The following is a 25,684-nucleotide window of genomic DNA, read 5'->3' on the forward strand; positions in this document are numbered from 1 at the left end:
CTCAACTGCAGCTCATGAGATTCAGCTGCAACCAACAGAATCCTGGGTTCTCGACGTGGGATGCGAAGTTCTTGATTCCGCTCGCTCGTGCCAAGTCAATCAAACATTTCCATGGCCACCCACGAGGAGAAAGCTCGAGATGCTGGGCCTCCCAAGGTCTTGGCCGTCGGTATGCTTCGCACAGGCACGAACTCTCTCGCGGCCGCCCTCTCTGAGCTGGGCTTTAAGCACGTCTTCCACGGTCTGAATTCCCGGACGAAACCAACGCACTGGGCATTCTTCGAGCGAGCCGCCATTGCGACTTGGCCTGAAGTGAACGCAAAGGGCCAGACACCTCCTCCCACGCCGTTCACTCGCAAAGACTGGGACGAACTCTTCGGGTCGTACGACGCGGTAACCGACCTGTCCTGTTTCTGGGCAGTGCAGCTGATCGATGCCTATCCCGATGCCAAGATCATTCTCACGGAACGCGACTTTGACAAGTGGTTTCCAAGCTTCGACAGCCAAGTTATCCAGCCGCTGTTTGGGCCGTGGGTTGACTTATTTCTCAAGGGTGTGGGCATGGTAATTGGTAATAGGGCTGGCTTCGCCATGCAGAAGACTATCAGCGGTTTCTTTGGTGGTGCTCGCACAATCGAGGAGCTGCATCGGCGAGCACCGGATGTCTTCCGAGAGCATTCAGAGCGCGTCAAGGCTCATGTGGCGCCTGAAAGGCTTTTGGTGTATCGCGTTGGCGAAGATGGATGGGAGCCTCTTTGCAAGTTCCTTGAGAAGGACGTGCCCAAAGACAAATCATTCCCGAGAGTCAATGACAAGGCTTCCCATACTGAGTCGGACAGAGTCATACGTCGAGCAGCTTGGGTCCAGGCTGCCCGGGCGGTTGTGCCGTATGCCATCGCCATCACGGCTGCGTACTTGGGATGTGTCTATTGGAGTCGCATCGTTTGAATGTAGCCATGGCTGAGTGTTGAACAAACTCAATGTAGTATGAAACGAGGCATGAAGATGATCGCATGACGCTGAATTAATTGAACCCAAGTCGGATGTAATGTTACCTTGTGTCGTCTTGATGGATATTTCTGATGTTGGGAGCTACCTACGTTAGGTAAGGTACCTTAAGGTAAGGTACGTTGCTTAGGCGAAGCGATAAGAAGAGATAAGATAATGATAGATCTAGGTGTCTTATCTAAATGGTGATGCTGACATAAGGCAGACAATGGAATGGCGGAGGCCCGCCAGAGTGGCAGCTTGCAGTGTCCCCAGCAACTGCTCCTACCCCTCCATAACCGTGGTCTCCGTCCACTGGATCCACCCGCCAGCTGACGTAGCGGCGCCGCATCTCAAGCTTCAAACACCACCTCACAACCTCACCGAATACTCCGCTTCGCAACGCGTCCGCCTTGGCATCCAGATCTCCTGCATAGAGGTGTCGGGCATATATACTACTAGACCTGCTGTTTTTTCTCTGCTACAACCTACAAGCTCAATTGTAAACGCACGCTTCGAGACGCACCTCGGTCTTCAATCGCCAGGATGCAGTCAGGCATCTCCGGTGTGTAGTCATTGCTCTCCTCTCGATAGAGTACTATTTGTTCCAAGAGCTAACGTCCGGTAGCCTCTGAGGAGCTCATCTCCCAGTTCAACACTCTCCTGTCCACCGACAACCACTTCGGACTTCTCATCACCATTGAAGCCGAGACCCTAAAGCCCGTCCAATTCCTCGAGAAGGCATCGTCCTCTTCCTCGTTCGACGACAACCTCGCTTCCCTCCAGCCTCATCTTAAGCCCAACGAAGCCCTTTATGCCCTCCTTCGCCGCTATGATACGGCTCCGCACCTAACAGCCGTCACCTATGTCCCCGACTCGGCCAAGGTTCGCCAGAAGATGCTTTTTGCGTCCACCCGCCTGACCCTGGTCCGAAAGCTAGGCTCCGAGCACTTCCGCGAGTCCATCTTTGCTACCATGGCAGAGGAGCTATCTGCCAAAGGTTTCGCTAAACATGATGCTCACACCGAGCTCGAGGCTCCGTTGACGGAGGAGGAGCGCAGCCTCGGCGCCGTTAAGCAGGCCGAACAGGAGGCCAGCACCGGTACGGGAACCAGGGAGATCCATCTTAGCAAGACCCTGGCCATGCCCATTGCCGAGGACGCTCTCGCCGCACTCAAGGAGTTGTCACCGGACAGTGGCAAGACATTGGTGATGCTGGTACGTTCGATACCTCTGCGCCGCTTCTTCTTGATGTTGCATGGCTGACTGGATATGTATAGAAAATCAATCCCGAAAAGGAGTCTGTCGAGCTCGTCCCCTCTAGCGAAAGCCCCTCCTCTATTGCCGAGCTCACGCAGACCATTTCCTCCACCGAGCCGCGCTTCACCTTTTACCGATTCTCACACACCCACAACGGAGCCGAGTCGAGCCCCCTGCTCTTCATCTATACCTGTCCCGTCAACGCCGGCAACAGGTCCATCAAGAACCGCATGCTGTACCCCCTCATGAAGCGCGCCGTACTGGACGTGGCGTCTAGTGAGGCAGGGTTGACGCTCGATAAGAAGCTCGAGGTTGAGGACCCCAGCGAGATCACCGAGGACACGGTTCTCTCGGAGCTACACCCCAAGGTGACGGTGCGACAAAACTTTAGCAGACCCAAGAGACCTGGTCGGTAGACGAACATGGCCCTGGCCGTAGCAGCTTTGTGGTGGAAAGAGAAAAAAGTTTGGGATCGAGCGCGTGTAACGCACATTACAACTAAAGCCCGTGGATCGGGCTAATGATAGACAAGACTTCATACGCAATGCAGTACCTTCTATGAACATTGTGCTCCCGTGCATATCTACTACTTGCACGTTTTTCCCAATCTACCACGTTGCGCATTCTTGTCTTTCCAAAATCACAGAGCCGCCCCTTAGTACGCAGATAAGGCACTGGTATCTTGCACATCGACAGACATTCCCCTTCTCTTTACGTGGAAAACAAACAGTTCTTTACTGCGTCACTGCCGTGTCGTAAGCACGATTTACTCTTCGTAGCCAGCTCCAGAGAAGGCGAGGTTGCTCTTCTCCAGCTTCTCCTTGAGGAATTCGTAGACGGTGAACGTCACAGCCTGGCCGGGCGCAACTCGCATGATACGCGGCGTGATGCCCTTGTAGAAGGCGTGGAATCCTTCTTGTCTATTGATGCGGTCAGTATAATTTTACTGGGACAAGAGACGGAGAAGAGAGAGGCAGCCACATACTTGAACATATCAGCCGAAATCTTGGTGATGCGACTCCACGCGCTAACGCCATACTCGGCCGGCGTCTTTTGCAGCCTCGTCTTGATGGTATCGATCGGCGCATTACTCAACGGGCCCATGGCGCCACTGACGAGACCAATCAGAGTCGTCTGGTAGCCCGGCAGCGTCGTCTTCTCAAACTCGGGCTGGTACTTCTTGAGGGCCTCCTTGAAGTACGAGTAAGCCGTGAAGTTGACAGCCTGGTTGCTGCCCTGGCGCAGAGCCGTCAGCGACACGCCGCGGTACAGCGCGCCGAAGCCTTCCTCTTTGACGACCGTGTAGAGCGCGTGCGCGGCGTTGCGGTACTTTGGGATATCGAGAGGGTCAGCCATGCTGTGGTGTTGTGCCTGGAGGCGGATCTTGATAACCTCCATAGGCGTTACGACGGCGACGGCTTCCGTGACGCCCGCAGCGAGACCGGCTATTACACGAGACCAGAGGTTAGTCTCGTTTGGTATACTGGCAGAAGAGCACATCTCTTGTAGGATGACTCACCCAAGAATGTCGCCTGTCCACTGACAACTCCCGTGTTTTTGTCCGCCAAAGCATTCTTGTACCCCTCGAAACTCGTGAAGCGGATGGCCATTTTAGGCACGATACCCGTCAGAACGGCACCGAGACCCTTGTACAGACCCAACGGCGTCTCCTTCTTGACAATCTCGACACCCGTCTTGATGAAGCCGCGCTTGGGTGCGCCGGGCTGCCTCGCGCGCCGCGACAGCTGCATTCGGACCTTGATCGTGTCTGTGGGTTTGGTCCCATGTCAATTGACTTTCGTTCACATCTTTCGGGTAGGCGTGTGTGCTTGCGCATGCATATGCGCGCCCTTGGTGCTGCTGTAAGAGGAGGGAGTCTTACCGAGGGGATGACATGCCAATGCCTCCATCATCCCTGCACCACCTCCGGCTGTTGGGTTGTGTTAGTGACGATGTCTCTGCCACGCCGGTCTTGCGAGAGGTAGTGTACATACCAATGAGGTTCACAGCGGCCGAGGTCGGCGCCTTGCCGTCTTGTTTTACCTTGGACGACATGACGCAAGATGAAGAAAGTAGATGATATGACTGATAGGGAAGAGAGGAGACAGCAAGTCTTGCGCCGAAACCAACAAAGGAGAAAGCGAGCACTGGTGTTGTTGATCTAGAGTATAGATGGGGATGCGAGATGCGTCACAGTAAATAAGAGAAGAAGGAGGGTATCATGAGAATCACAAGGGAGAAGCTGGCATGGGAAGAAGTCGGGATAGAATAAGAAGAAGATTCGGAACAAGTCGCTGCCAGGGACGTACAAAGGCAAAGCCAAACATCCTCGGCGCCGATGACAGAAGCCACGGTAGAGCGGGCAATCATGTATATAAAAGGTGGCGCATACGGTTACTGACTAGATGGAGGGGGGCATGGCATGGCATTGGAAGGGGAGGGGAGGGGAGGGGGGTGGCCAATGTCAAAAGCACGCCGCACAAGCCAGAATAGAATCAGGACAGGAAGAAGCAGATGACTCGAGGTTTCGTCCCGAGCACAGGCGTGTAAGGCGGTCTTGGTCTTGTCTTGGGGAGAGTGAGAGTGAGTGTGTGTGCCTGGTGTCATACACACCGGTAACGGGGAGTGTAAGTTTGAGGAGCTAGACAAGAAAAGTATATGAGGAGAAGGTCTTTTCCATCTCCCCCTTCACCCGCGGCACAACGAGGCCAGCCAGACAGACCTCAGCTTTCCAGCCTAGGACGACGGCACACACCAGCGCCAGGGGTTTCGGTAAACCGGGCGCGTGAGGGGGAAGGGGGGCGTGTACGGATAGACTTCTAGTCTTCCATGCCATGGACAGATGAGAAGGGACAACATTCTGGAGAGAGGAGAGAGAGAGAGAGGCAGCACGGGGACCAATGTCTGAGTGGCTCAAACCATTGAACTCTTCAGACGTCTGTGACTCTGTAGCGGGTTTGCGCTGCGACATACCATCCCGATTCGGCGGAACGGAGGCCAGGCGGGGGTGTGATTGGCATAGGTATTGGAGACCGCAAGCGTACCTTGGACCTCATCTCTCATCTCAGGTTCTTGGTATTCCTTGCTGTTTGGATCATCTACAGTCTCCAACTGTCTTCCGGTTGAGCGTTGAACAGACACTGGCTGGACCAAGGGAGCTAACTGACATGCCTACGTCGAGCCTGGAGTGAGTGTGATCATGTGTTGTTTGCCCGTCACTTACTTCATCATGTCTTCCTATTCTTCCTCTCTTCACGTCTCCTCGGCCTGTGACATATCGCTCCACAGTCCACACCCCCAAAAGTGACGTAGCGGCAGTTGACTCCGTTCCAGTTGCAGCTCCAGTTCCAGCGTGCGGCATGCTGCGGCAGAGAATACCTAGACAGACACACACCGAAAGGGGGGAGAACGGGGCCCAACTCGCAGCTTTGCCGACCCCAAGCCGAGCTTGTGATTTTGCGGGGAAACATCCCCAATGGCAAAGAGGCGGCGGCGGCTGCTGCAAGGAAGTGCGGAACTGGTACTCAGAGTGTGGGGAGTTGGGGGCCCGGCTACTTCCGCCCTCCCGACTGGCCAGACTCATTCGCCAGAAGTTGCCGAGGTTCGGACGCTGGTCCTGGCCTCACTCACTCACTCACACACTCAGTCATTCAATCCAGGCCACTGACTCACTCCCTTTTGTCCTTTACACGAGTTCTCTCATCTCTATGGCTAATACTCTACCGCCGTTCTCGTCACTGTAGTAATGAAGCGAGTTCCCATGCCTTGTACTCACCTCACTCGTCTCGTCTCATCCTCTCTGAGAGAACAGTGATTGCAAGAGACACAGTCAAATGGACATGGGTGAACCGAACAACTTCCTGATGCCCCTTCAAGCTTAGTCATGCAGGCACCGCCACATGGCCGTCACCTGATCAAGGCTGGCGATGGAGGGACGGGAAACTAGCTTGGACCTGGCAAGGTCTGGCACTGGTGCTGGTGCTGATTTGCGGCGCCAGTATCAGATGAAAGTCGCAAGCGGGTGAGGCTGACAAGCCACCACCACCACAACACACAACCTGCCCGTCTGTGTGACAAAAGCATGTGAAAACCAATGGTACGACTCGTAAATTTTGTAGTAGATTAAAATGAGGGCTCATGATATATTCCATACTTGGAATAAGCGCGCCGCTAGATTTTCCCTCCTATGCCACCCAACCCAATTCCCTTTTTCGGTTTTCCTATCGGGTTTCTTGAAAATAAAATGACTCCTCAAACGCCATCCCATATGGCCGGGCTTCGTCACCCGTCCTAGTACCGGTCCCGGTCCCTGTGGTCCACGAGGACATCTAAATAATCTGAACAAGAATGAGATGGGCCGCAACGGAGTCGCTTCTCCGTTGTGCAAACAACACTGCCCGTCTCTCATGAATCGCCGTTGGGGAATCGTCTTTGCAAAACTCCCGCCTGAAACAATGGAATCCTTTTCACAAGGAAGAAAAGAAACACAAAAAAGAAGAAACACAAAACTTTCCATCGCTGCTCCATTATGCTGGAGTACCACATTCCTCGAGGAGAGGTGCTTCTGCCTCGAAGCTGTACAGGCGCACCTCGCCGTCTTCACTTCCGCTGGCCATGCGACTGTCGGTCAAGCCCACACAGGTGACGGGGCCAGAGTGGCCAGTGAAGGTGCGCTCACACTTGCCGCTCTTGGGCTCCCAGACCTTGACCATGGAGTCGTTGGCGCCGGTGACAATACGCAAAGTATCACCGACGAGGCCCCAGATACCTTCGACGTGACCGAACATGGTACGGAGGCATTTGCCAGTGTGAATGTTCCACACCTTGACCGTGTTGTCGAGACCGGCGGTGAGCATATAGCGGGGCGGCAGCTGCCGGGTGGGGTCCGAGTTGAAGGCGCAACCAAACGACGTCCGGTCGTCCTCCGGTGGGGAACCGGAATCTCCTCCGCCGAAAGAAGAGCCGAGAATCGACGCCACGTTGGCAAACGCCGTCGGCGTCGTGCTCCGGCCGCTGCCGCTGTGAACTGACACGTTATCGGCGCCATCACCAGCGAGTGCCTCTTCATCGGGCTCAAAGTCTTCCGGCATCAACAGAATCTGCTGCACTTGACCCATGTGGCCCTCGAAGGTCTTGATGCATGTCTTGTTCCGCAGATCCCAAAGTCGAACAGTGCAATCATCCGAGGCTGAGAAGAGCGTCTGCGATCCAGGGTCCAGGCGGACGTGGTTGACCCAGTCCTCGTGGCCACGGAGGCAGAACGTTTCCTTGCTGTCAAAGTTGAAGATCTTAATCGACTTGTCGATGGAACCCGATGCGAGGTACTTTCCATCAAAGTCGACCGTGATGACACCTTCGCTGTGGCCACGTAGCGTGCTGATGCAGTCACCCGTCTGCCAGTTCCACACCTTGACTGTGTGATCCAAGCTACCGCTGAAGAGCTTGTTGCCGACAAACTTGAGGGTACGGATGCCCATCGTGTGCCCGCTCAGAGTGCGAATCTCCTCTCCCGTCTCAATGTTCCAAATCTTGATCTTGGCGTCGTAGGATCCCGTGGCAAGAATCTCGTCGTCGAATTGCAAGCAGGTCACGCCGTTGTCGTGTCCTTTGAAGGTTTTGATGTGACATCGACCGTACTTCCAGTTGAAGCCAACCCTGAAACGATCACGGTAGACACTCTTCCACGGCCGAATGAGACGTTCTCGCTCCTTGTCTGCCCCGGCTTTGGGTGCCATGGGCTCGCCCGGGTCGCTCAGGCAAGCACGCTTTCGGCTGTCGTCGAGGACAACTAGTTCTCGCTTCTTGTTGGCGTTGGGCGACGAGGCTGTCGGGGTCTTTTCAACCTCTTCAACCTCTTGTACGGCAGCATCCTGTTGCAGGCTCCTGGCTTCGGCGAGTTCCTTTTGCTTGTTCCAGTCTCGTAGCCTCTTACGCTCCAGGAGGGGAAGGCCAAAGCCGCACTTGGTACACTTGCGGTCAATATGTTGCTCGCACATGCGGTGCCAGACAACGTCGTCGTCGGCGAGGTCCCGCCACCTTCGGCTGACTTGAGCGGCCTTGCAGAGGGAGACAGTATCGAGGTAGCCAAGAACCTTGTATGAGATCTCGGTCGGCAGCGCAGCCATGAAGTCAATCTTCAGCTGTTCGTGTACTTCTCGGGAAACGGTGGACAGTTGAGGGAAGCAGCATTGAGTGATGATACCCTGGAGCATGAGGTCGCGGTGCTTGGCGGGGGCGGCGGAGAAGAGGGACCACACGTGTGTGATGGCTTGCTGATCGGCAGACGGCAGCTTATCGAGTTCCTGTGCGCCAGACGTGTTAGCACGGAGTCGATAGGCCCTGTGGGCATCAACACAAGACGGGCTTACACTTTGAATCAAGACCATCTTGGACTCGTCGGCCGCGCGACGACACTTTGCGTCGGGGCGGTGACGATAACAGAACTTGCTGTTGGTAGGGTCTCGCTTCTGGATGAGGGAGTTGTTGTTTTCGTTTTGGACATCGGGTTTGCCGATGGGAGCGTAGATGCCGGGGATGTGTTCTCGGAGGAAGGGGGTAACTGTCTGGCCGACGAGCTGGGTAGGCATGTTCGCGGGGAACTTTGAGACTTCTCCTTCGTCAGGTCTCCGTCTGTCGCAGTTGTCTCTGGATGGATGGTTCACAGTAGTCACATCGTTGGCGGCGGCAGCGGCGTTGGGAGCAAGTGTGTGGTTGTGGTTGTGGTTGTGGTTGTGATGGGAGGTGGAGGAGGAGAGTGGTGTGGAGTTTACGTCGGCAGTAGCGGTGAAAGTCGGTGTGTTCTTGAAGTAGTCAGAGGAAGGAGAAGTCGAGGCGAGCTCGTCATGGCGGTGACTGGGCGACGAGTTATTGGAGTCGAGGTTGTGGTCGAGGCCCATGTTCAAGTTTAGGTTCAGGCTCCGGGGATCCGGGACGGTTGACGTGCTTGCGAGGTCCATGGCCGCAATATGTTTCAGCAAGCAATGGAAGCAGAGCACAGAACAGTTGGGGTGAATGGTGTCAAATCATCCGGGGCGAGACGGAAGCCGTTCGGTTGGGTTTGTTGGTGTCGCGGGCGGCGGTAGGGGAGGTGTACAATGAGGAACACAGCCTACAAAGCAAATGACGAGCGTAGAGTCAGAGGACGACGGGGGGCGGGATGACCGTGTATCCGTACGGTACAGTGAGTGACACGGGGAGGGAGTGACAGAGTGACAGTCGTGGTCGATGGGCGTTTTGGGTGTTGGTGAGGCGAGAGGACCTGGCGATGGCGTGCGAGCCAGGGGAAGGTCGATTTCGGGTAGGAACTTTGTGGAGAGAGACCTGGCGTCACAGGTACTGGAAGAGGATTGGCGTGTATCTTTTTTGGTGGAAAAAGAGTATGGGGTGTCTGAATATAGGTTCTCTGAGCAGCTGCCCAAGATGGATGCCCCGGACGATCTGCAGGAACGGATTCCGACTGGTTCTGAGGGGTGTCGTTGTGGACGGAATTTGCACAGAGGGCACGCAATTCGAGTGCAGTTTGTCGAAGTCGCGCGCGGGCGTTTGTGTTGAGACTCGAGGCAGGTTTGGCAGGAGGTTGAGCCCCTGGTGATTCGTCGGCCGGGGGAGGAGGGGTGCTGTGGTCTGCGCGCAGCGGTGGAAGTCGTCTAGATGCTTTCTTCTTCTGTTCTCGTCCTTGTTGGCCTGCTGATTGCGACGGATTTGTTTGGCGGCGGAGAGAGGAGAGGGTCAGGTCTTGTTGCCCGATAGCTACGAATAGTAAGGGGAGGGGTGCGACAAGGTTCAGACGAGGCGAACGGAGTTGAAGGAGGGAGGAAGGGAGGAAAGTATCGTGGTCGCAGTGCACCGTCGTCGCCTTTGAGGGTGTCGGTGTCGTGATCGAAGTAGTGTGTGAGGTTGTGGGAGGGTGCGGTCTGGGTTCGTCCGAGGCTGGATCGAGAGATATTCGAAGTACTATGTAGATAGTGTAGGTTGCGAATGTTTGTTCGTAGTAGGAAGGGATCGGTGTGTTCTTAAGAGCGGCTGATTCGAAAGCGGCGTCGGTGGAATAAAAGGTTTGATGCTCTTGTCTTTCTCTCGTCCTTTCTATCTCTATTGCAGTGATCTGTACGGTAGGCTTTGAGATTCGTTGCTGGTGCTGGTTGAGCTGAAGGCGGGCAGAGGCAGTTGGTTGGCAAAGCCGTAGACGGAGCCAGCACCAAAGAGGCGGGTTTGAGTGCTTTGGGGCGAAAATGGCGTTATCGCTAGGATTACCAGCGGTGGTTGAGCAACTTGAGCCTGGGCAGGTGTGTGGGTCCCCCAGAGGTTCCACTTGTCGACAGCGGTTCCCAGGGGTCCAGACCCACTAAGACGTGCTCGCTACTTTGGAGTACCCATTATACCCTTTAGAGAGGTAATGTGATTGGCCGCCTTCTTTGGCAGACGGTTGTCGCTGGTGGTGGGAAGGCGGCAGCGGACGGGTCTCGCTGCACTTGCCTCCGATAGCCGACTGATTAGATTGCGGGGGAGACAACTGGGAGGGCAGGAGGCTACGCCGACAAGCGAACAAGCCAAAAAGGGCATCTACGAATTGTAGACCTGGCAGGCAAGCCTGGCACCCCGCGATGCACCTCCCTCAACTGTGCTAGCAACATCCACAAGTACCCAAGTACGTACTCCGTACTCCTATTATGTATTCGGTACCTTACCTTACCTTACCTACATACTTAGGTAGTAAGGTGCAATACACTAATACCTCTACCTTAGGTGAAGTACATTTGGTGTGAAGCACAAATCAAACTATTCTTCTCCCGTCTGTCATCTGTCACGATTTCCCCAGTTTCATCTTCATCGCTACCGATTGAGGCTCATCGTGGTGGTTGCATCGACCAAGACTCTGTTGAGCCTCTTTGTGTATTTGTGATGTGGGCGAGGAAATTTCGAGGTGCACAACTCGCTAACGTCGGCCGGGCTTACCTAACAACATGCGCAACCAGGCACTAAAATGGTCCACGACTATCCACGAAAGAGTCACCTGCTCTTCAATTTTTCCCTCTATTCTGCCAATTCTGCCCAGTCCCGTTCCATTGGACCCAGATTAGCTCATCGCCCTCACTCGGCCACGTCTTTTGCAGTTTCTCTCTCGTCATCTGCCGGGTCTCCTTGAATCAGTCCATCTGGATCCAACAGAAGAATTTTCACCTTCTCTTAGCAACAGGTAAACAACACAGACACTCAGGGCTCCAGGGCCAGGCTGTGTCTGACATCCTGAGCTGAGGTGCTTAGAAACCGGATAGTCTCCGTCCTATCCGCTCTCTGTGAAATTCTTGAATTTGTTGCCCAATGCCAGGCATGAACTTACGACACCTTGAAATTCAAGCTCGTCATTTTTCTGCGGGTCCCAGGCACGCTTAGCAAGTACCTATCAAACGTACAGTATCCGTAAAGATGAACTTTCAGAGGAGACAACTTCAAGAGAACTCAGGTTCGAGAGAGGCATCCCCAGACATCAACTCCTGGGCCGCCCCGACGCCCGAGTACCGACGATGAGGTTAAGGCCGGCTGGAATGTCGCCATCCTGGCTGCCAATCTCCCCAATCGGGATGAGCTAACGCGAGCCTGCGATGGCGTCATTTTCTCAGCCCACGGCTTCCCCAAGCACCTCATCTCTCTGCGCCTTCGTTGCCCTTCGAGAACGCCCCCTTTGTTCCCGTTCTTGTCCCGTTCGTGCCCATTTGCTACATTCAATATGGGACCTACTGCTGCATCATCATGGGTGAAGACTGGAGAGGATCCTCCCTCCTTCGGCACTTGGATTAAAACCTAACGCCTTTCCCCATGTTTTGTCAACGTAACGCCGTTCGCCTCTCAGTCTCCGTAATTCTGTCACCTCTCTCAAATATGACTAAACCTCCTTCCATGGTTCCCGTCGTGGATCATGTAAGCCCTTTTCAACTTCCAGCGACATCCATGGAGACGGGCGTGAATCATGAATGAGAGCGGATGAACTGACCAGGCCTGGACTGAATGCGAATGTTCGGTCAGCGACTCAGCTCTCCCACATTCCCTGTCAACTGCCAATTCTTTCTCAATCCTACCGTCCCATGCTCTCACTCAGCAGCACAACACGCCATTGGCCAATCCACCGACTCCGAAATCTTCTCCGAACCAAAAGGTGTGACGAAATCATTCACCAATGAAGAGCCTTACCGATAGCCGCAACGGGGCTCTTCCGACCCCGGCCAGACACCACAAGCCCATGTCTCCCAATCTTTCGCCGAGCGACAACCTCGCTTTCCGTATCAATGCCAGCTTTTCGGTCGAGTCCCCCCGTCGCGTCGGACATCAAGCGACCAAAGATAAGACTCAGCAATCACGCAATGAAATCCAATTTCCAATGTACATCAGGTGACGGCAAATTGACCCATCACTTGTATAGCTAAAAAGAACTACACTAACAATCAACGTTGTTCTTCAATATTCTGAAAGACTGGATGTCTGCTATCCAGCTCAACTGTTGGGATGGCACAGGTCAGACATCAAGTCATTGGGGGTCGGGACGAGCCGATACAACGCCCAAGGTACTTCGGCTGCTCAGGCTGTGCAACTTGACACAACCTTCATCGTGCACCCTCTTCTATCCAGTCATGATGTTTTTTATCCAGTTGCGCTGCTGCAAGTCTTGTTCTTCTTGGCCGAATGCGGGAGCGCCACTGATCACCCCTCCGCCATAGGCTGATTCTCGTCGTACTTTATCCAACCGCCCAACGCCTGGGCAGCTGGAAACCTGCCAGAGACATGTCTACCTAGCTTGTAGTCGGCCAGGTGATCTGCAGCTACGGCCTTCAAGTCGGGCTCTCGAATTCCGCTTTGAGCAAGTTCGAGCCTAGTTCTTGGTCTTGACGTTGGCGGACACGTAGGTGCTATAATCCCGTTCTCTTGATTTTGCAGCTCAATCTTACTATGCAACTCCTGAATATACAATGGGCAACACAATAATGAGACCTTGGTAGCGGATGTCTGGTGGAATGATCCCAATCTATCTACTTCCATGTTCTTTTATCGCTCTGAAACTTGTCATTCAGTCGCCTATGGTGTACGTTCCAACATAGTTTGTATATCGGGCGTCTTCCATACTCGTTCATGTAGACGTACTCCCTTCTGTGAACCCTGGATATATTCTTGTGATCTTCAGTGGTTGAATATCCCATCGAGTGCGGAATGGCGTCGGTACATACATTTCTCTTCAGCGTAGTAACGAATCACGTGTTATTCCACGACCTTTTCTTGATGATCCAGTGGTACATCTTGGCTCTGCACCTAATCAGATAAGTCTGAAAAGGGGTGTACGTCGGAGAAAAACAGAGGCAAATATACTGATGCCATTCCGCACTCGATGGGATAACCTAGTACTCTAATTACATCTCAAGAGGGCGCCGATGATTGATGACTGTATATCAGCGTAATATGATACACTAAGGTAGGGAGCTGGAACTAGACCTTACTACTTCTAGAGACATATTCTCCCTAAGAAAGAAGCCATGTGCTGTTCAGTATCCCTGAATGTTCCCTACTAAGAGGTATAATGGCATATACCTCCTCGAGATCACTTAGATCATGCCTTTATCTGACAAGACACGTAGACCGGCACCATACTCACCCCTCCAACGAGCAATAGAGTTGTATATACCCAAACAAGGACTAAGTTCTATGAAACATTCTACCTTCGTACACTGAAGCCCAACTTCACGATTCCCTTGTTGCTTAGGACGATGGCGTGATATTCCATGATTTGATGCATAGCAGAAAGACAAGGAAGTGGTTCACTACCTGTCTCAATTCGAAGGAAGTTGAACGCCTCGTTGAAATTCGTACATGGAAATTGCCTTGAGGTATTGTGTCTTCTCTATTGGCGATGGACAGCACAAGAATGTGATCAAGTACAATTTGACCTTTGCCTACCTTAGTAAAGCAATTGGTAAAAGCCGACTTTTCTTCATCCTTCGTTTCAGTCATTTTGATATCAACTTGATAATCCCTTGTCTCAAGACAGAATGCCAAGTTATGAATGGACTACGTGGTCTTGAGAAAAGCAGCCGGGGCGTCAATCAGCAACCTTAACTTTGGTCAGATAGAGTAATACTCACTTCTGAATGATCCGACTTGACATAGTTTGCTTTCTGCCCTTTAAATTTACTAGTACTCGTGATAACAAATATAGATTGTATCTACTATTGCATTTGACCGTTGTCATTTGTGGACTTGACGAGATTATCCCCCTAAAGAAGAATGCTCACTTACAACCTGCTACAAGATGGAGTTACCTCGACATGGCTCGAACATTCGTAAAGAGGGCACCAACTTAAACTTACTCTACTAGAAACGGGCGTAAACAATTTTCTATTAATGGAGTTAATGGAGTCCGAGAAAGTGGTCCAGATTGACACCGCTCTGCCACTGATTGGTATGAATTCTGGGGATATCAAGCTACATCAGTGCAACATGACAGCAGCCACAACTTTGGTCATTGCACGTGCCTGTGACCAAGACAATGGATTGACCATAGTACCTCGGGGTAATGTGCAAACTGGCATCGGTTGTTACGATAATGCGTTCACCTCTCTTCCACTAAATGTAGTTGACACGTATACAGCCAACCTCACATGTATGATCTTCATTATGCCTGTGCAAGTGTGGTTCTCAACAACACAACTACATCATATCTAACTTGGAAGTTCGGGCAAACGAGCCTTCTCAATGGCCCTCGGACACCCCATTGTTCCACTATCCAGTTATATTCTTCTTGGGCCTAGTAGCCCACCCTTGGCCTACAATAACAGGAGTTGCGGTTCGATTCCACTCTCTCTCTCGGATCTCAACATGGAGTCTCAACAAAAGCTAAGGAGCTTACTATGACTAGTCTCAGCTATGATGAGTCCCAGTGCAATGGAAAAAGTCGGGAGTCTGCCTTCAGGCTTGGACGAAAGCTTGTCTTTGCGAGGAATATCAAAGAGTGTCCAAATTGGTCTCATTCTGTCTTTTGCGGCTCAAATTCCTCTGACTTCACATGTAGTGACGACTCTTTTTGTTTCCTCGGAGGTTTTTCGAGGGTTGTATAGGCACACTGGTGGTCAGAATCAGAGGAGTGGCCTGAAGCCAATATGTACTTTTAATTGTACTTGTCGCAATTATTCGTCAAAGTGTGTTATAGTAGAGATAAAACTCTCTCCCAAATATGCAGATTCGTTGGATTTCAGCTTATTTCAAAGGCGAACCAGTCGATTTGTATCGCTAAATCGGCTCTGACTGGCCAAATGATTAATTGCCGCCGACAGCCGCTGTTATCGCAGAGCTTGATTTGTTGCGATGCATGCCAAGTGCTTGGCGGCGGTAGCCCAAGAGACTTTTGAGCATCTCCGCCCCTCGGGACTGGAAGGAGATGTAGACTCCCCCGCTTGAGCAGAGATATAACTCGATGAGAGCAGCGAGATTTTCTGCTTGGCAGCGGATGGCGGGCGAGTTTAGATAGCTGGGCCGCTCGGCGAGGGGCATAAAAACCTCGCGAGGCCGGCCACTGTCTTCCTAGACCGGCGCTGGCTTCTTTGCACTCTGCCAAGGCTTGGTACTGTAAACGACTTCAAGAAGGCTCAGCAAGATGCTTCCTGCGGCTGCCTTTATTGTGATCTCACTCGTCGGCTCCGCAGCCGCCGAGACTGTCCACGGCGTTGTCGTCTTCAGTCGTCATGGCGATCGTATGTCTTATGCCTGCAGAAATGAGCATCGGATACAAGCTGACGCCTAAATCTAGGAACAACGAAGCATTATGGAGCTCAGTCGTTGACCAGCGTCGGTGCCCAGCAGTGTTTCGAGGTTGGCAGTGACTACCGAGGCCGCTATCTGGAGGCGGACTCTTCTAGTCGGATTCTCAACATTTCCGAGGATAAATACGTTTCCTCGCAAATTTACGCCAGTGCTCCCGACCAAGGCATCCTATTGAATACGGCTACGGCATTCCTACAAGGCCTCTATCCTCCGTTGGTAGGCCTCAACGCTCAGGTTGCGTCGTCGACCCTCAACAACGGCAGCACAAGTACAAGCCCCCTAAACGGCTACCAGTATGTTCTCCTTCATGGAGAGAACTCTAATTCGCCAGACACTATCTGGATCAAGGGGGATGACGGATGTCCTACGAATGCCAAGGCCTACAAGGCCTTCGAAGCAAGTGAAGAGTTTCAGACCCGTGTCACGGAGACCAAGGACTTTTACGGCAGCTTCTACGATGTGCTCGAGAGTGTGTACGACTACAAGCCCGAGAATATGACATATAAGAACGCGTACGACATATTTGACTTGGTAAATGTGGCACGCATCCACAATAGCACGTCTTTGGCCCGGAACGTAACGGACGAGGAGCTCTTCCAGCTGCGAACGTTGGCAGACAGCGCTGAGTTCGGTTACAACTTCAATGCGTCCAAGCCCGACAGCACCATTCATGCAAAGACTCTTGCGGCTGGCATCCTTGCCCAACTCAACCAGACGGTTGCTTCCAAGGGAAAACTCAAGTTCTCCCTTCTCGCAGGAAGCTACGACACCTTCATGTCCTTCTTTGGTCTTACTGATCTCATCACCATTTCGGACGACTTCTACGGTCTCCCAGACTATGCCTCGACGATGGCGTTTGAGCTCGTTAGCGATAACACGACTGTATTCCCCGCGAATGTCGATGCCGACCTTCGTGTGCGCTTCTTGTTCCGCAACGGCACTTTTGGCGAGCTGACGGCGTTTCCCCTTTTCGGTACTGGAGAAGACACTCTATCATGGCCGCGCTTCGTCGAAGAGATGCAGAAGAGAGCCATCAGTACCGTCGAGGAATGGTGCACTGTTTGCTCTAGTCTTGTGTCATTCTGTGCGGCTTACCAAGATGAGGAAGCTACGAGCTCCAGCTCAGGGAGCAGCGGAGGCATGTCGAATGTCGTTGCCGGTGTTATTGGTGCCATGGTCACTCTCGGCGTTGCTATCATTGGTGCCATTGCATTCTTCATGATGAAGAAGCGACGCACAGCTCCCGTTTCTCAAGTCCAAGAGTCTATGGTTGAGAAATCCAGTCTGCGCAGTGGCGGTAGTGTTTGAATGTGTGAATCAACGAATTTTTGGATTGGAGCGATGAGTTTGAATGTAGCGAGAGTATTGCCGGTTTCTCTATCCCATGTATCTTGTTGTCAGCGAACCAAGGATCTGCGAGAGTCTGGCCATCCGAGACTTGCCGAGGCCTTCGCACCTTCAAAGTGCATTGAAGGATCATGCCTGTCAAGCTGAGTGATAGCAGCGATCATAGTAATCTTTATTGAAAACAACGGCGCTAAGGCTACTCCGACAGGGTTCATAAACTGGGCCTTATTTCAATGTAGTTGAAACCACTTGAGCGAGTCGTTCGTCAGCAGCCTTCAGGAACCAGAGTTCATCTGATCTTCGAGCGGAACATCCGACGGGATGTTTTTTCCAGAACCCGCTTTTGCACAGCCGATCTCTTTTACAGTCACGGAGCAAGTTGAAAGTAGTTTGAACAGATTATGAACGTGACAATGGTACGATCTATATCGTTAAAGATATATACTTTATGTAAAGCGGTATACAGGAAAGACTTTGTACATGAAAGAGATTGGTCCTGGACCGAATCAGATTCGTGGACGTCACAAGTGTGAACACCCACTACGAGCAGGATAGCTATCGCATCCCCTTAGCCATCTAGGTCGCCTCAACCCTCGAGACCAGATCCCGTGATAAACAGTGAAATCGTGGAAATCGCTTATGCCTGGATGCGGCGGTCGTGAATGCTCATGCGCTTGGCGACGGCGGTCGCGGAGGGGGTCTCGACGGGGCAGTCCTCCTCGTCGTCAGCAGCCTGGGTGGGAGTGGGAGTGGCAACGGGAGCAGAGGACTCGGCAGGGCAGTCCTCCTCATCGTCGGAGGCAGCCTGGGTAGGGGTAGCGACGGGGGCGGCGGCAGTGGAGGTAGCAACGGGAGCCTCAGACTCAGCGGGGCAGTCCTCCTCGTCGTCAGCGGCCTGAGTAGGGGTGGCAACGGGGGCAGCGGTGGCGGTGGCGGTAGGGACCTCGGACTCGGCAGGGCAGTCCTCCTCCTCATCGGCGGCGAGAGTAGGGACGGTGGCAGCGGCGCTGACGGTGGCGGAGGCAGACTCAACGGGGCAGTCCTCCTCATCATCGGTGGCAGTCTGGCTGGGGGTAGCAGCAGAGGCAACAGAAGTGGCGGGGGCAGAGGTAGCGGCCGGGGCGGAGGTAGCAGCAGCGGCAGAGGTAGCGGCGGCGGAAGTGGCAACGGGGGCAGCGGAGGAAGCAGCGCCGGAGCCGGAGCCGGAACCGGAGCCGGAGCAGGAGAAGACGGCGGGGCCGGGGATGGTGTACTCCTGGGCCTTGTAGGCATCGTAGGTGATACCAGCATCAGTGGCGGCGTAGGCACCGGGGAAGGCAACCAGGTCAGAGGGGCTGGTGCTGCCGGAACCGGTGACCTTGATCTGATGGCATCCCGGGTAGAACTGGGCGCCGGGGTAGGAGTAGGAGGCGTGGAGGGCGATGATCTCGTGGCGGACGAGGTACTGGCCGGGGGCAAGGCACTCGGGGATGGTGTACTTGACGCCAGAGTTGCCGGCGGTCATGAGGGGGGTGGCACCCCAGGTGTTGGAGGTGCCCTCACGGCCGCTCTCCTGGACCTTGAACCAGACCTTGTCGGTGTTGGGGGTGAAGGTGGTGCAGTCATCACCGGCGCACTTGGCCATGTAGGTGATGGTAGGGCCAATGTGAGACTCGGGCCAGAGAGTCCAGTTGAGGGTGACCTCGTCACCAGCCTTGGCCTCGGCGACAAGCTTGGCGGGGGAGGAGCCCTTGACACCACCGGCGGTGTAGCCACCGCACTGGAGGTCGATGCTGGTCAGGTCCTCGACGGGGCCGTTGCCCTGGATGGGACGGGAGATACGCTCGGGGGCCGGGCTCGTGTACGGGTCCTGGTAGGGCTGGTAGAAGGTGTAGTTGGTGCCACCGATGAGACCATCAGAGACGTAACCGTGGGCAGCCACCAGGGCTGCGGATCCAAGAAGGGAGGCGATAGAGGACTTCATTTTTGCGATTTGGAGTTTTTGTTTTTCGAGAGTTGTTCAAAAAAGGGGTTGGTTGGCTTGACTGTGAGAATATCGAGGTCGGTTGGGAGGAATGAGTGTTGTTGGAGGTCAAGGACCGAAAAGAATGAATGACTACCTGGTCAAGTGAAAAGAATGACAAAAGTTGAACGAAGGAATGAGATAGACACACAAGTCAAGTGAAGCTGAACACTATGGATCGTAGGAAGGAGAATTCTAGGTCAAGGGAGACTGGGCAGAGGTGATGATATATACGGGAGGGCATCGTAGGTTGTTTTCCCAACACGGGCACTTGCGCCGTTGGCGTCCTTTCTCAACTCCATCGGGTCAAGATTAAGAGGACCACTTCCGCCGCTCCGCCAAAGTTTCAATTATACGCAGGACAATCATATCCGGCCAAGTGGTGGGGATAAACATGGGGAGGGGGATCTCGCGTATGCGGGAGACAGGCACGGCTGGGATCATTGGGATGTGGGTGGTGGTCTTTGGGGGTCTTGGTCCTCTTTGGATTTGGTGTATTGTGAATGGTGGGCTTCGATCTAGAAGATGTGGCTCAGGGGAAGAAGCCAATAGACTCTGGGCAACATCTCCCACGCTGCTGGGAAGCCTGGGCCCAGATGTCTAGGATGACGAGGGGCACGAGGGGCTCAAGGCTCAAGGTTGAAGGAGTCAAGGGGGGCAAGATATCCAAGACTTTCTGAGAGCAACAGGCGAGTGCCGACTGCGCTTACGCTGGTGTGCGCGATGCAAACATATTGGACAGGCTCAAGTTGGTGGGCTGCTCCGGGCGCTAGCATAAGCGTAGATAGGTCTATCCATGCCACGATACTGGTCGTAAGCATGGGGCACGATGAGTTCACAACTTGCAGATGGCTCGGCCAACTGCCATGTCGTTGTCAGTTGGGGAAGAAGCAAATGTCAGTTCAGTTGACATGCGCCCAAAAGGTGAGACAATGCAAGTCCCCCTCGATGGCCTCGACGAGGACACTAGACAAGGGCTGGAGCTCAACTTGAACAACGCGAGCAAGGATCCATCCCATGTCAACCGGTGCTTGAAGATCCACTCCCGAGCTTCGCTGGCCGAACCGATTGGCCATCCCGGCGTCTACCACCGGGAGCCCCCCGGTCAGATCCCCGTCAGATCCCGGCGGCCACCCTGAAACAGCCAAGTCCTGAGACCCATCCCCTTTTTCTTAATTATCACCAGATTCGCCCTGCAGCCTCCGCGGCCTCAATTAACACTCTACGCGCTACTTCCCGAAAGAGGCTCAACGTCCTGTCCGTCGTGGCGGGACCTCAGGGGTGGCCACGCTTCCAGCCCACGCATCATGGATAGAAATCGTTCTGTGGAAAAAAAACACTTTTGCCCCCTGCGCAAGGCAGGGTACAGACGTTTCCCTGGCCTGGTGGACTTCCTTGAGTTGCAGTTCCCTCCCCTTTTCCACCAATCCTCTCTGCTTCATCCCAGAAGAGAATCCTGCCCTGTCACTGCCAAAGACTTTGCCGCCGCCAGCTGCTGACCTGAGCGCTTCCAGGCTGGGTCTTTGACTCCTCATTATCTCTGTTCTTGCAGCTTGCAGGCTGGGCAACAGGCACAAACATTATGATTACAGGCCTGGTCACCCTTTCTAGACCGCTCGGCAGGCTGGACCGGCCAGGCTGGTGGCTTCAATTCCTTGAACGTCCCTCTTCTGGGCTCTTCTTGCGGGACACTGGCAGGCGGCAGGCTTGATCAAGAGATTGAACGGGGCTTCAGCGGCTCTCAAGAACCAAGGAGCCAACTGATAACTCTGGAGTCTGACCTGGTTTGGCCCTGCGTCTCTTCTCTTTTCTTCTTTTTTCCCGTCAATTTTCGGACATGAGCACGGGAAGAGGACCCAACAAACGATGGAACAGGAGGGGCCATGTGGCGGCGCGCGCCCGAACTCGGGGGCAACAACCGTTCTGAGCATCTCTGCTGGGCAAGCCATGCCAGTTCAAGTTCGAGTTGAAATTGCATTTGATCTCTTCCTGGCCCAGCTGCCCAGCGGACAGCGGCATTGTTGTAGAACTCCACGAGTGCAACGAAGGATTTCCGTCGATGCGAGATTGATTTAAAGTAGGGAGATGCCCGCTGCCCCCCCTCACGCACAGTATAAGCAGTATGCGTGATATGCTTTTGCCAATAGACTTCCCGTGCCCACTGCCCACCTCAATATGCTTTTGGCGGCTTTGGCCCGAGGCTAATGACGACGTCGATGAGCAGGCCACTGTATCCATCAATGCAGAACATGAGCATTGGCGTTATTACCCCTCTTGGACTCCAGTCCCCGTCATCCACCGGCTTGACCACTTTGACGGATAACTCTCTTTCTTGCTGACTGACGCCGTGAGAGCGAGAAGATCTGCTCGGAGCCCCGTGCCGTGATCCGTCTGCCAACCGCCCGGGTCTCACGGCTACGGCCTTGTCATCCCATCCCTATCATCGTCCCCATTTCAATCTATCTCAACCCCTGTCAGCGCGCCAGCGCTTCACACCGCACATCAACCATCACGCACGTCTTTTTTTTTTCCTTTTCTTGCTTTCTTACTCCACAGGGGGCCAGCCAGGCCGCTGGGAGCCCCGTTGTAACTCGATGTTCAAGGCCCAATGTTCCACACAGAGAACCAGCAAGGGTTTCCCACCCCCTTTTCAGCCGATCGACGAGCGCGTACCTGCGTACCGCACACAAACATCGCCGATCTTATGGAAATCCCTTCTTCTTCGTTGCTCTTTCCAGCAGTGAATAACCCAGTCACCGAGTCCACTCTGCACAAAATCTCATGATGGATGCGACGCCAGGATGCCTTCGTGGAGAGTCGATCGAATCTACGAACACCAAGCTTGGCTATGTTGGTTCCATCGTGGTATTCTTTTCTCGGCCGAGTTGATCACTGCCTTATGGAGTTGATTCAGAACTGAGAATGTTCTGGCGACGGTTTCTCCAAATAGCGACCACCTGACTCGGCCGGTCCAAGTACACAGTCAAGGTTGTCGCTGCACTCAACATGATGCACGCGCAGAAAAGCCCCTGGCGGCGCAGCGAAAAGAAGCGCTCGCTGCTCAGCCAGGTCACCAGGTGTCTGCACTTCAAACGCGGCAGTTCATCCTTTCATCACACGTCGCTCGGTAGGCGTGCCGCAGCTGCGCTCACAGCTTTGAGTCAGTGAATCGTTGAAAGCCATCTTATCTTTACTATAACTACAGGTTCAATGGCCAGTCAAAGCCTACGGGTATCAAAACTAAACTAAACGAAACAGATCCCTGGCGTGCCTGGGCATCTTACAAAGCGTGAGCTCATCCATCAATCTTCTACCTCCGTCTCCTCAAGCCTTGGCTGTTGTAGAGATTAGTGATTGTTACGTCTTCGCTGTCTCTGTCGCTCAAAGATGGCCAAGCCAGATATGACGGCCATAATTGCCCACCGTTCGCCCAGCTCACCCGTCAACCCACTGCCCATGAACGCAAACTTGGCCAACTTGGTCATGCTCATGCCAGCATCCGTCCAGACAGCGACCACTTCCTTTCCATCACCTCCCCTGAATGCACCTGGTCCGGCATTCTGGGGCACTGATTGAGCCAGCCTGACGAGCTTCCAACCTCTGCTTCGGCCATCCAGCGCAGCGATCGCTTCGCCAGAGCTTGTCCTCCATTCAAAGTGCTCTAGTCTTTCACAGTTTGGTCCCACACCTATGGCGAAAAGGTAGCTCCATGACGGGAAGTCGCTCTTTGATTCTAGTTCGACAATGGGCCCGCCGCCTGGTGTACGTGTTGGCGCAGGTGGCAGCGTTATGCTCATTCTGCTGCTGAAGCTGTGGTACTCTACTGACGCGAGCGGCGGGAACCTGTCCGACGGACCAGAGTGCAGCACAATGGGCGGCGAGCTGCTCAACCCGCTGTGTATCGACATGCCATAGAACGGCTGGCTCTGGTGCTCGCCGAGGAGCATCGTCCTGCTGAAGCTCTGCGAGTAGACATTGAAGGCTGGCGGGAACTGGCGGGCTACCACCTGCGGCCCCGACGACGGTCCTGCTGGTCCTGAGCTTGGTCCTGGACTTCTCCGGTGTGGTGGTGCTGGTCCCGGACTCGTGCGGGGTTTCTCTTCGTACGGCGGCGGAGCTTCGTCTGCAGGGGCACCGGGAAGTGGCTTCATGTTGGAGTGTTGGGGAGTGGATGCCATTTTCTTGTGACACAACGGTTGATTATGATGCACCGGTGGTTTTCGTGTTTGTGATGGTTCAGTTGCAGTAACTTTCACCACTGGAAGTCTCTGCTTCTTTAAGACTTTGCTGCGTAATATGTCTGTCTCCGTATTGTGTCTGCCTGGTGATCCTATTTCACAGCCACACGCGTGACGGCCATCCAGTGGCACAGCCTGACTGTGAACGCAGGTACGCATATCTGTACCTGCCCTCACTGTCGGATATTCTTAGGTAGGCTCAACATGGGCAAATGCACCTGTGAGAGTCACGTGCGGCCCAAGCGCACTTGCTCCTGGAGTTTTCCCGAGGGAAGGAGCTGGTGAGTGCTGGAGAGGCAGGTACGCGCCTATATGCGCCTACTACTTCTACCTACCTCACAGGCGGGAAAACAGACATTCCACGGCAGTGGCTCCTGCGGCTGGGCAGCCCAGTATGGGCGACAAATATCCGTACCTGCTCACATGCTGCTCTCACTTTCCCGCTGTGCCCGGCAAAGGTGATCTACACACAGGGTTAGCAAATTAGTCACTTAGTCATTAGTCATAGTCATAGTCTGACTAATATAGTCTAACTATAGTTACTAAAAAATCCTAACTAGACTAGACTAGGCTAGTATTAGTCGCTTATATAAGTGACTATAGTTAGACTTACTTAACTAATTAGTCAACTAAATTAGTTAGAAGTATTCTTAATAAATTAAAAAAAATAATAATAAATTATAATAAAAATAGTATTATGCTATATAAAACATCTTAAAAAATACTATATATTAATATATATATATATATATATATATTAAAGCGTAGTACTTATTAAAGTTTAATTAAAGTAATATTAATTAAATAATAATTTTTACTTAGGCATTTACTTATAATAACTAATAGTTATATTATAAGGCTAATTATTAAGGACTTATAATTACTTTAATAAAGCCTATATAAAGAGTAGTATATATATATATATATATATATATATATATATATATTAAAAGAGTTATTATTATTATTATTAAAGAGTAAAAGTAAGTAAACTAAAGGAGGAAGAGTAAAAGTATATATAGTTAAGTTAGATTTTTAAAAGATTCTATAAATTACTAATTAGTATTTTATTTAAAAACTCTTTTTACTATTATATTTAATAATAATTAGTTATATTATTAATATATTTCTTAAGTATTCTAGTAATTTCTATTATATTTTAGAAGTTTTTACGATATTCTAAAAGTTTTTATAATATTTTAAAAGTTTTTACGATATTTTAAAAGTTTTTACGATATTTTAGAAGTTTTTATAATATTCTAAAAGTTTTTACGATATTCTAAAAGTTTTTATAATATTTTAAAAGTTTCTACGATATTCTAAAAGTTTTTACGAAATTCTAGAAGTTTTTATAATATTCTAGAAGTTTCTACGAAATTCTAAAAGTTTTTACAATATTTTAAAAGTTTTTACGAAATTCTAAAACTTTCTATATATTCTATTTATAATAATAAGATTTATATAGTAATATAAGTATATATAATATATTTATAATTAGTAATAATACTAATTATTATAAATAGAAATAATAGAAACGTCTAGAATTTAATAGAATCTAATAAAATTTAGTAAAATTAAGTAGAATAATATTAATAATAATTAATAATAAAGTAATTTTAGATTATTTTAAAAAGTAGTTTATTATTAATAGTATTATGAATTATATTTAATAATTAGTAATATAATAGAAACCTTTAGAATCTTATAGAAAAGTAAAAAGAATATAAAAAGAGCTTAACTCTACCCCCTAAGGTCTAGTTTTACTTTTCTTAACTAAATAATTATACTACTAAATACTATAATTAATACTAAAAACCTCTTTTAATCTCTTTTTATTATTATTATATTATTATATTCTTTTATAAGAATATTATTATAATAGATTCTTTTATTTTAGACTCTTTTTAGGCTAGTAGCCCTATCTCTACTACTAGTAATATTCCTACTAGTAATACTACTAATACTAGCTTTATAGACTCTTTATATAATAAAGAGGACTATAAGTTAGAGCCTAATAGTGAATCTAGTGCTTATATTTTTAAAAATAACT

General features: G+C 51.6%; 9 protein-coding genes across 9 annotated transcripts; 4 read left to right on the top strand and 5 right to left on the bottom strand.

Moving 5' to 3' along the window:
* Positions 1 to 111: 111 nt before the first annotated feature.
* On the top strand, positions 112 to 948 carry CABS01_11123 (uncharacterized protein; the record flags this gene model as incomplete). Its single annotated transcript, XM_060544478.1, has 1 exon — positions 112 to 948. The coding sequence occupies one exon, from the start codon at positions 112 to 114 to the stop codon at positions 946 to 948; it is 837 nt and encodes a 278-aa protein (XP_060397726.1).
* A 585-nt stretch (positions 949 to 1,533) lies between these two features.
* CABS01_11124 (cofilin/tropomyosin-type actin-binding protein) lies at positions 1,534 to 2,663 on the top strand (the record flags this gene model as incomplete). The annotated part of the gene is made up of 3 exons (XM_060544479.1): positions 1,534 to 1,552; positions 1,616 to 2,205; positions 2,268 to 2,663. The coding sequence occupies 3 exons, from the start codon at positions 1,534 to 1,536 to the stop codon at positions 2,661 to 2,663; spliced, it is 1,005 nt and encodes a 334-aa protein (XP_060397727.1).
* Positions 2,664 to 3,013: 350 nt separating this feature from the next.
* Positions 3,014 to 4,302, bottom strand: CABS01_11125 (uncharacterized protein; the record flags this gene model as incomplete). Its single annotated transcript, XM_060544480.1, has 5 exons — positions 3,014 to 3,167; positions 3,233 to 3,692; positions 3,767 to 4,015; positions 4,130 to 4,177; positions 4,242 to 4,302. The coding sequence occupies 5 exons, from the start codon at positions 4,300 to 4,302 to the stop codon at positions 3,014 to 3,016; spliced, it is 972 nt and encodes a 323-aa protein (XP_060397728.1).
* Positions 4,303 to 6,773: 2,471 nt separating this feature from the next.
* CABS01_11126 (WD domain-containing protein) lies at positions 6,774 to 9,203 on the bottom strand (the record flags this gene model as incomplete). Its single annotated transcript, XM_060544481.1, has 2 exons — positions 6,774 to 8,549; positions 8,616 to 9,203. The coding sequence occupies 2 exons, from the start codon at positions 9,201 to 9,203 to the stop codon at positions 6,774 to 6,776; spliced, it is 2,364 nt and encodes a 787-aa protein (XP_060397729.1).
* Positions 9,204 to 9,355: 152 nt separating this feature from the next.
* Positions 9,356 to 10,591, bottom strand: CABS01_11127 (uncharacterized protein; the record flags this gene model as incomplete). Its single annotated transcript, XM_060544482.1, has 1 exon — positions 9,356 to 10,591. A coding segment is annotated over one exon (1,236 nt), but the record flags the coding sequence as incomplete, so codon positions are not given.
* A 5,289-nt stretch (positions 10,592 to 15,880) lies between these two features.
* CABS01_11128 (histidine acid phosphatase) lies at positions 15,881 to 17,355 on the top strand (the record flags this gene model as incomplete). The annotated part of the gene is made up of 2 exons (XM_060544483.1): positions 15,881 to 15,977; positions 16,034 to 17,355. 2 exons carry the CDS (start codon positions 15,881 to 15,883, stop codon positions 17,353 to 17,355), a joined length of 1,419 nt encoding a protein of 472 aa, XP_060397731.1.
* A 676-nt stretch (positions 17,356 to 18,031) lies between these two features.
* On the bottom strand, positions 18,032 to 19,357 carry CABS01_11129 (cellulose-growth-specific protein; the record flags this gene model as incomplete). The annotated part of the gene is made up of 1 exon (XM_060544484.1): positions 18,032 to 19,357. One exon carries the CDS (start codon positions 19,355 to 19,357, stop codon positions 18,032 to 18,034), a length of 1,326 nt encoding a protein of 441 aa, XP_060397732.1.
* A 971-nt stretch (positions 19,358 to 20,328) lies between these two features.
* Positions 20,329 to 20,535, top strand: CABS01_11130 (uncharacterized protein; the record flags this gene model as incomplete). The annotated part of the gene is made up of 1 exon (XM_060544485.1): positions 20,329 to 20,535. One exon carries the CDS (start codon positions 20,329 to 20,331, stop codon positions 20,533 to 20,535), a length of 207 nt encoding a protein of 68 aa, XP_060397733.1.
* Positions 20,536 to 22,743: 2,208 nt separating this feature from the next.
* On the bottom strand, positions 22,744 to 23,574 carry CABS01_11131 (uncharacterized protein; the record flags this gene model as incomplete). The annotated part of the gene is made up of 1 exon (XM_060544486.1): positions 22,744 to 23,574. The coding sequence occupies one exon, from the start codon at positions 23,572 to 23,574 to the stop codon at positions 22,744 to 22,746; it is 831 nt and encodes a 276-aa protein (XP_060397734.1).
* Between the last annotated feature and the right edge of the window lie 2,110 nt (positions 23,575 to 25,684).

The sequence above is a fragment of the Colletotrichum abscissum genome, assembly GCF_030869225.1.
Source record: "Colletotrichum abscissum strain IMI 504890 chromosome Unknown Scaffold_30.1, whole genome shotgun sequence".
Taxonomy (NCBI): domain Eukaryota; kingdom Fungi; phylum Ascomycota; class Sordariomycetes; order Glomerellales; family Glomerellaceae; genus Colletotrichum; species Colletotrichum abscissum.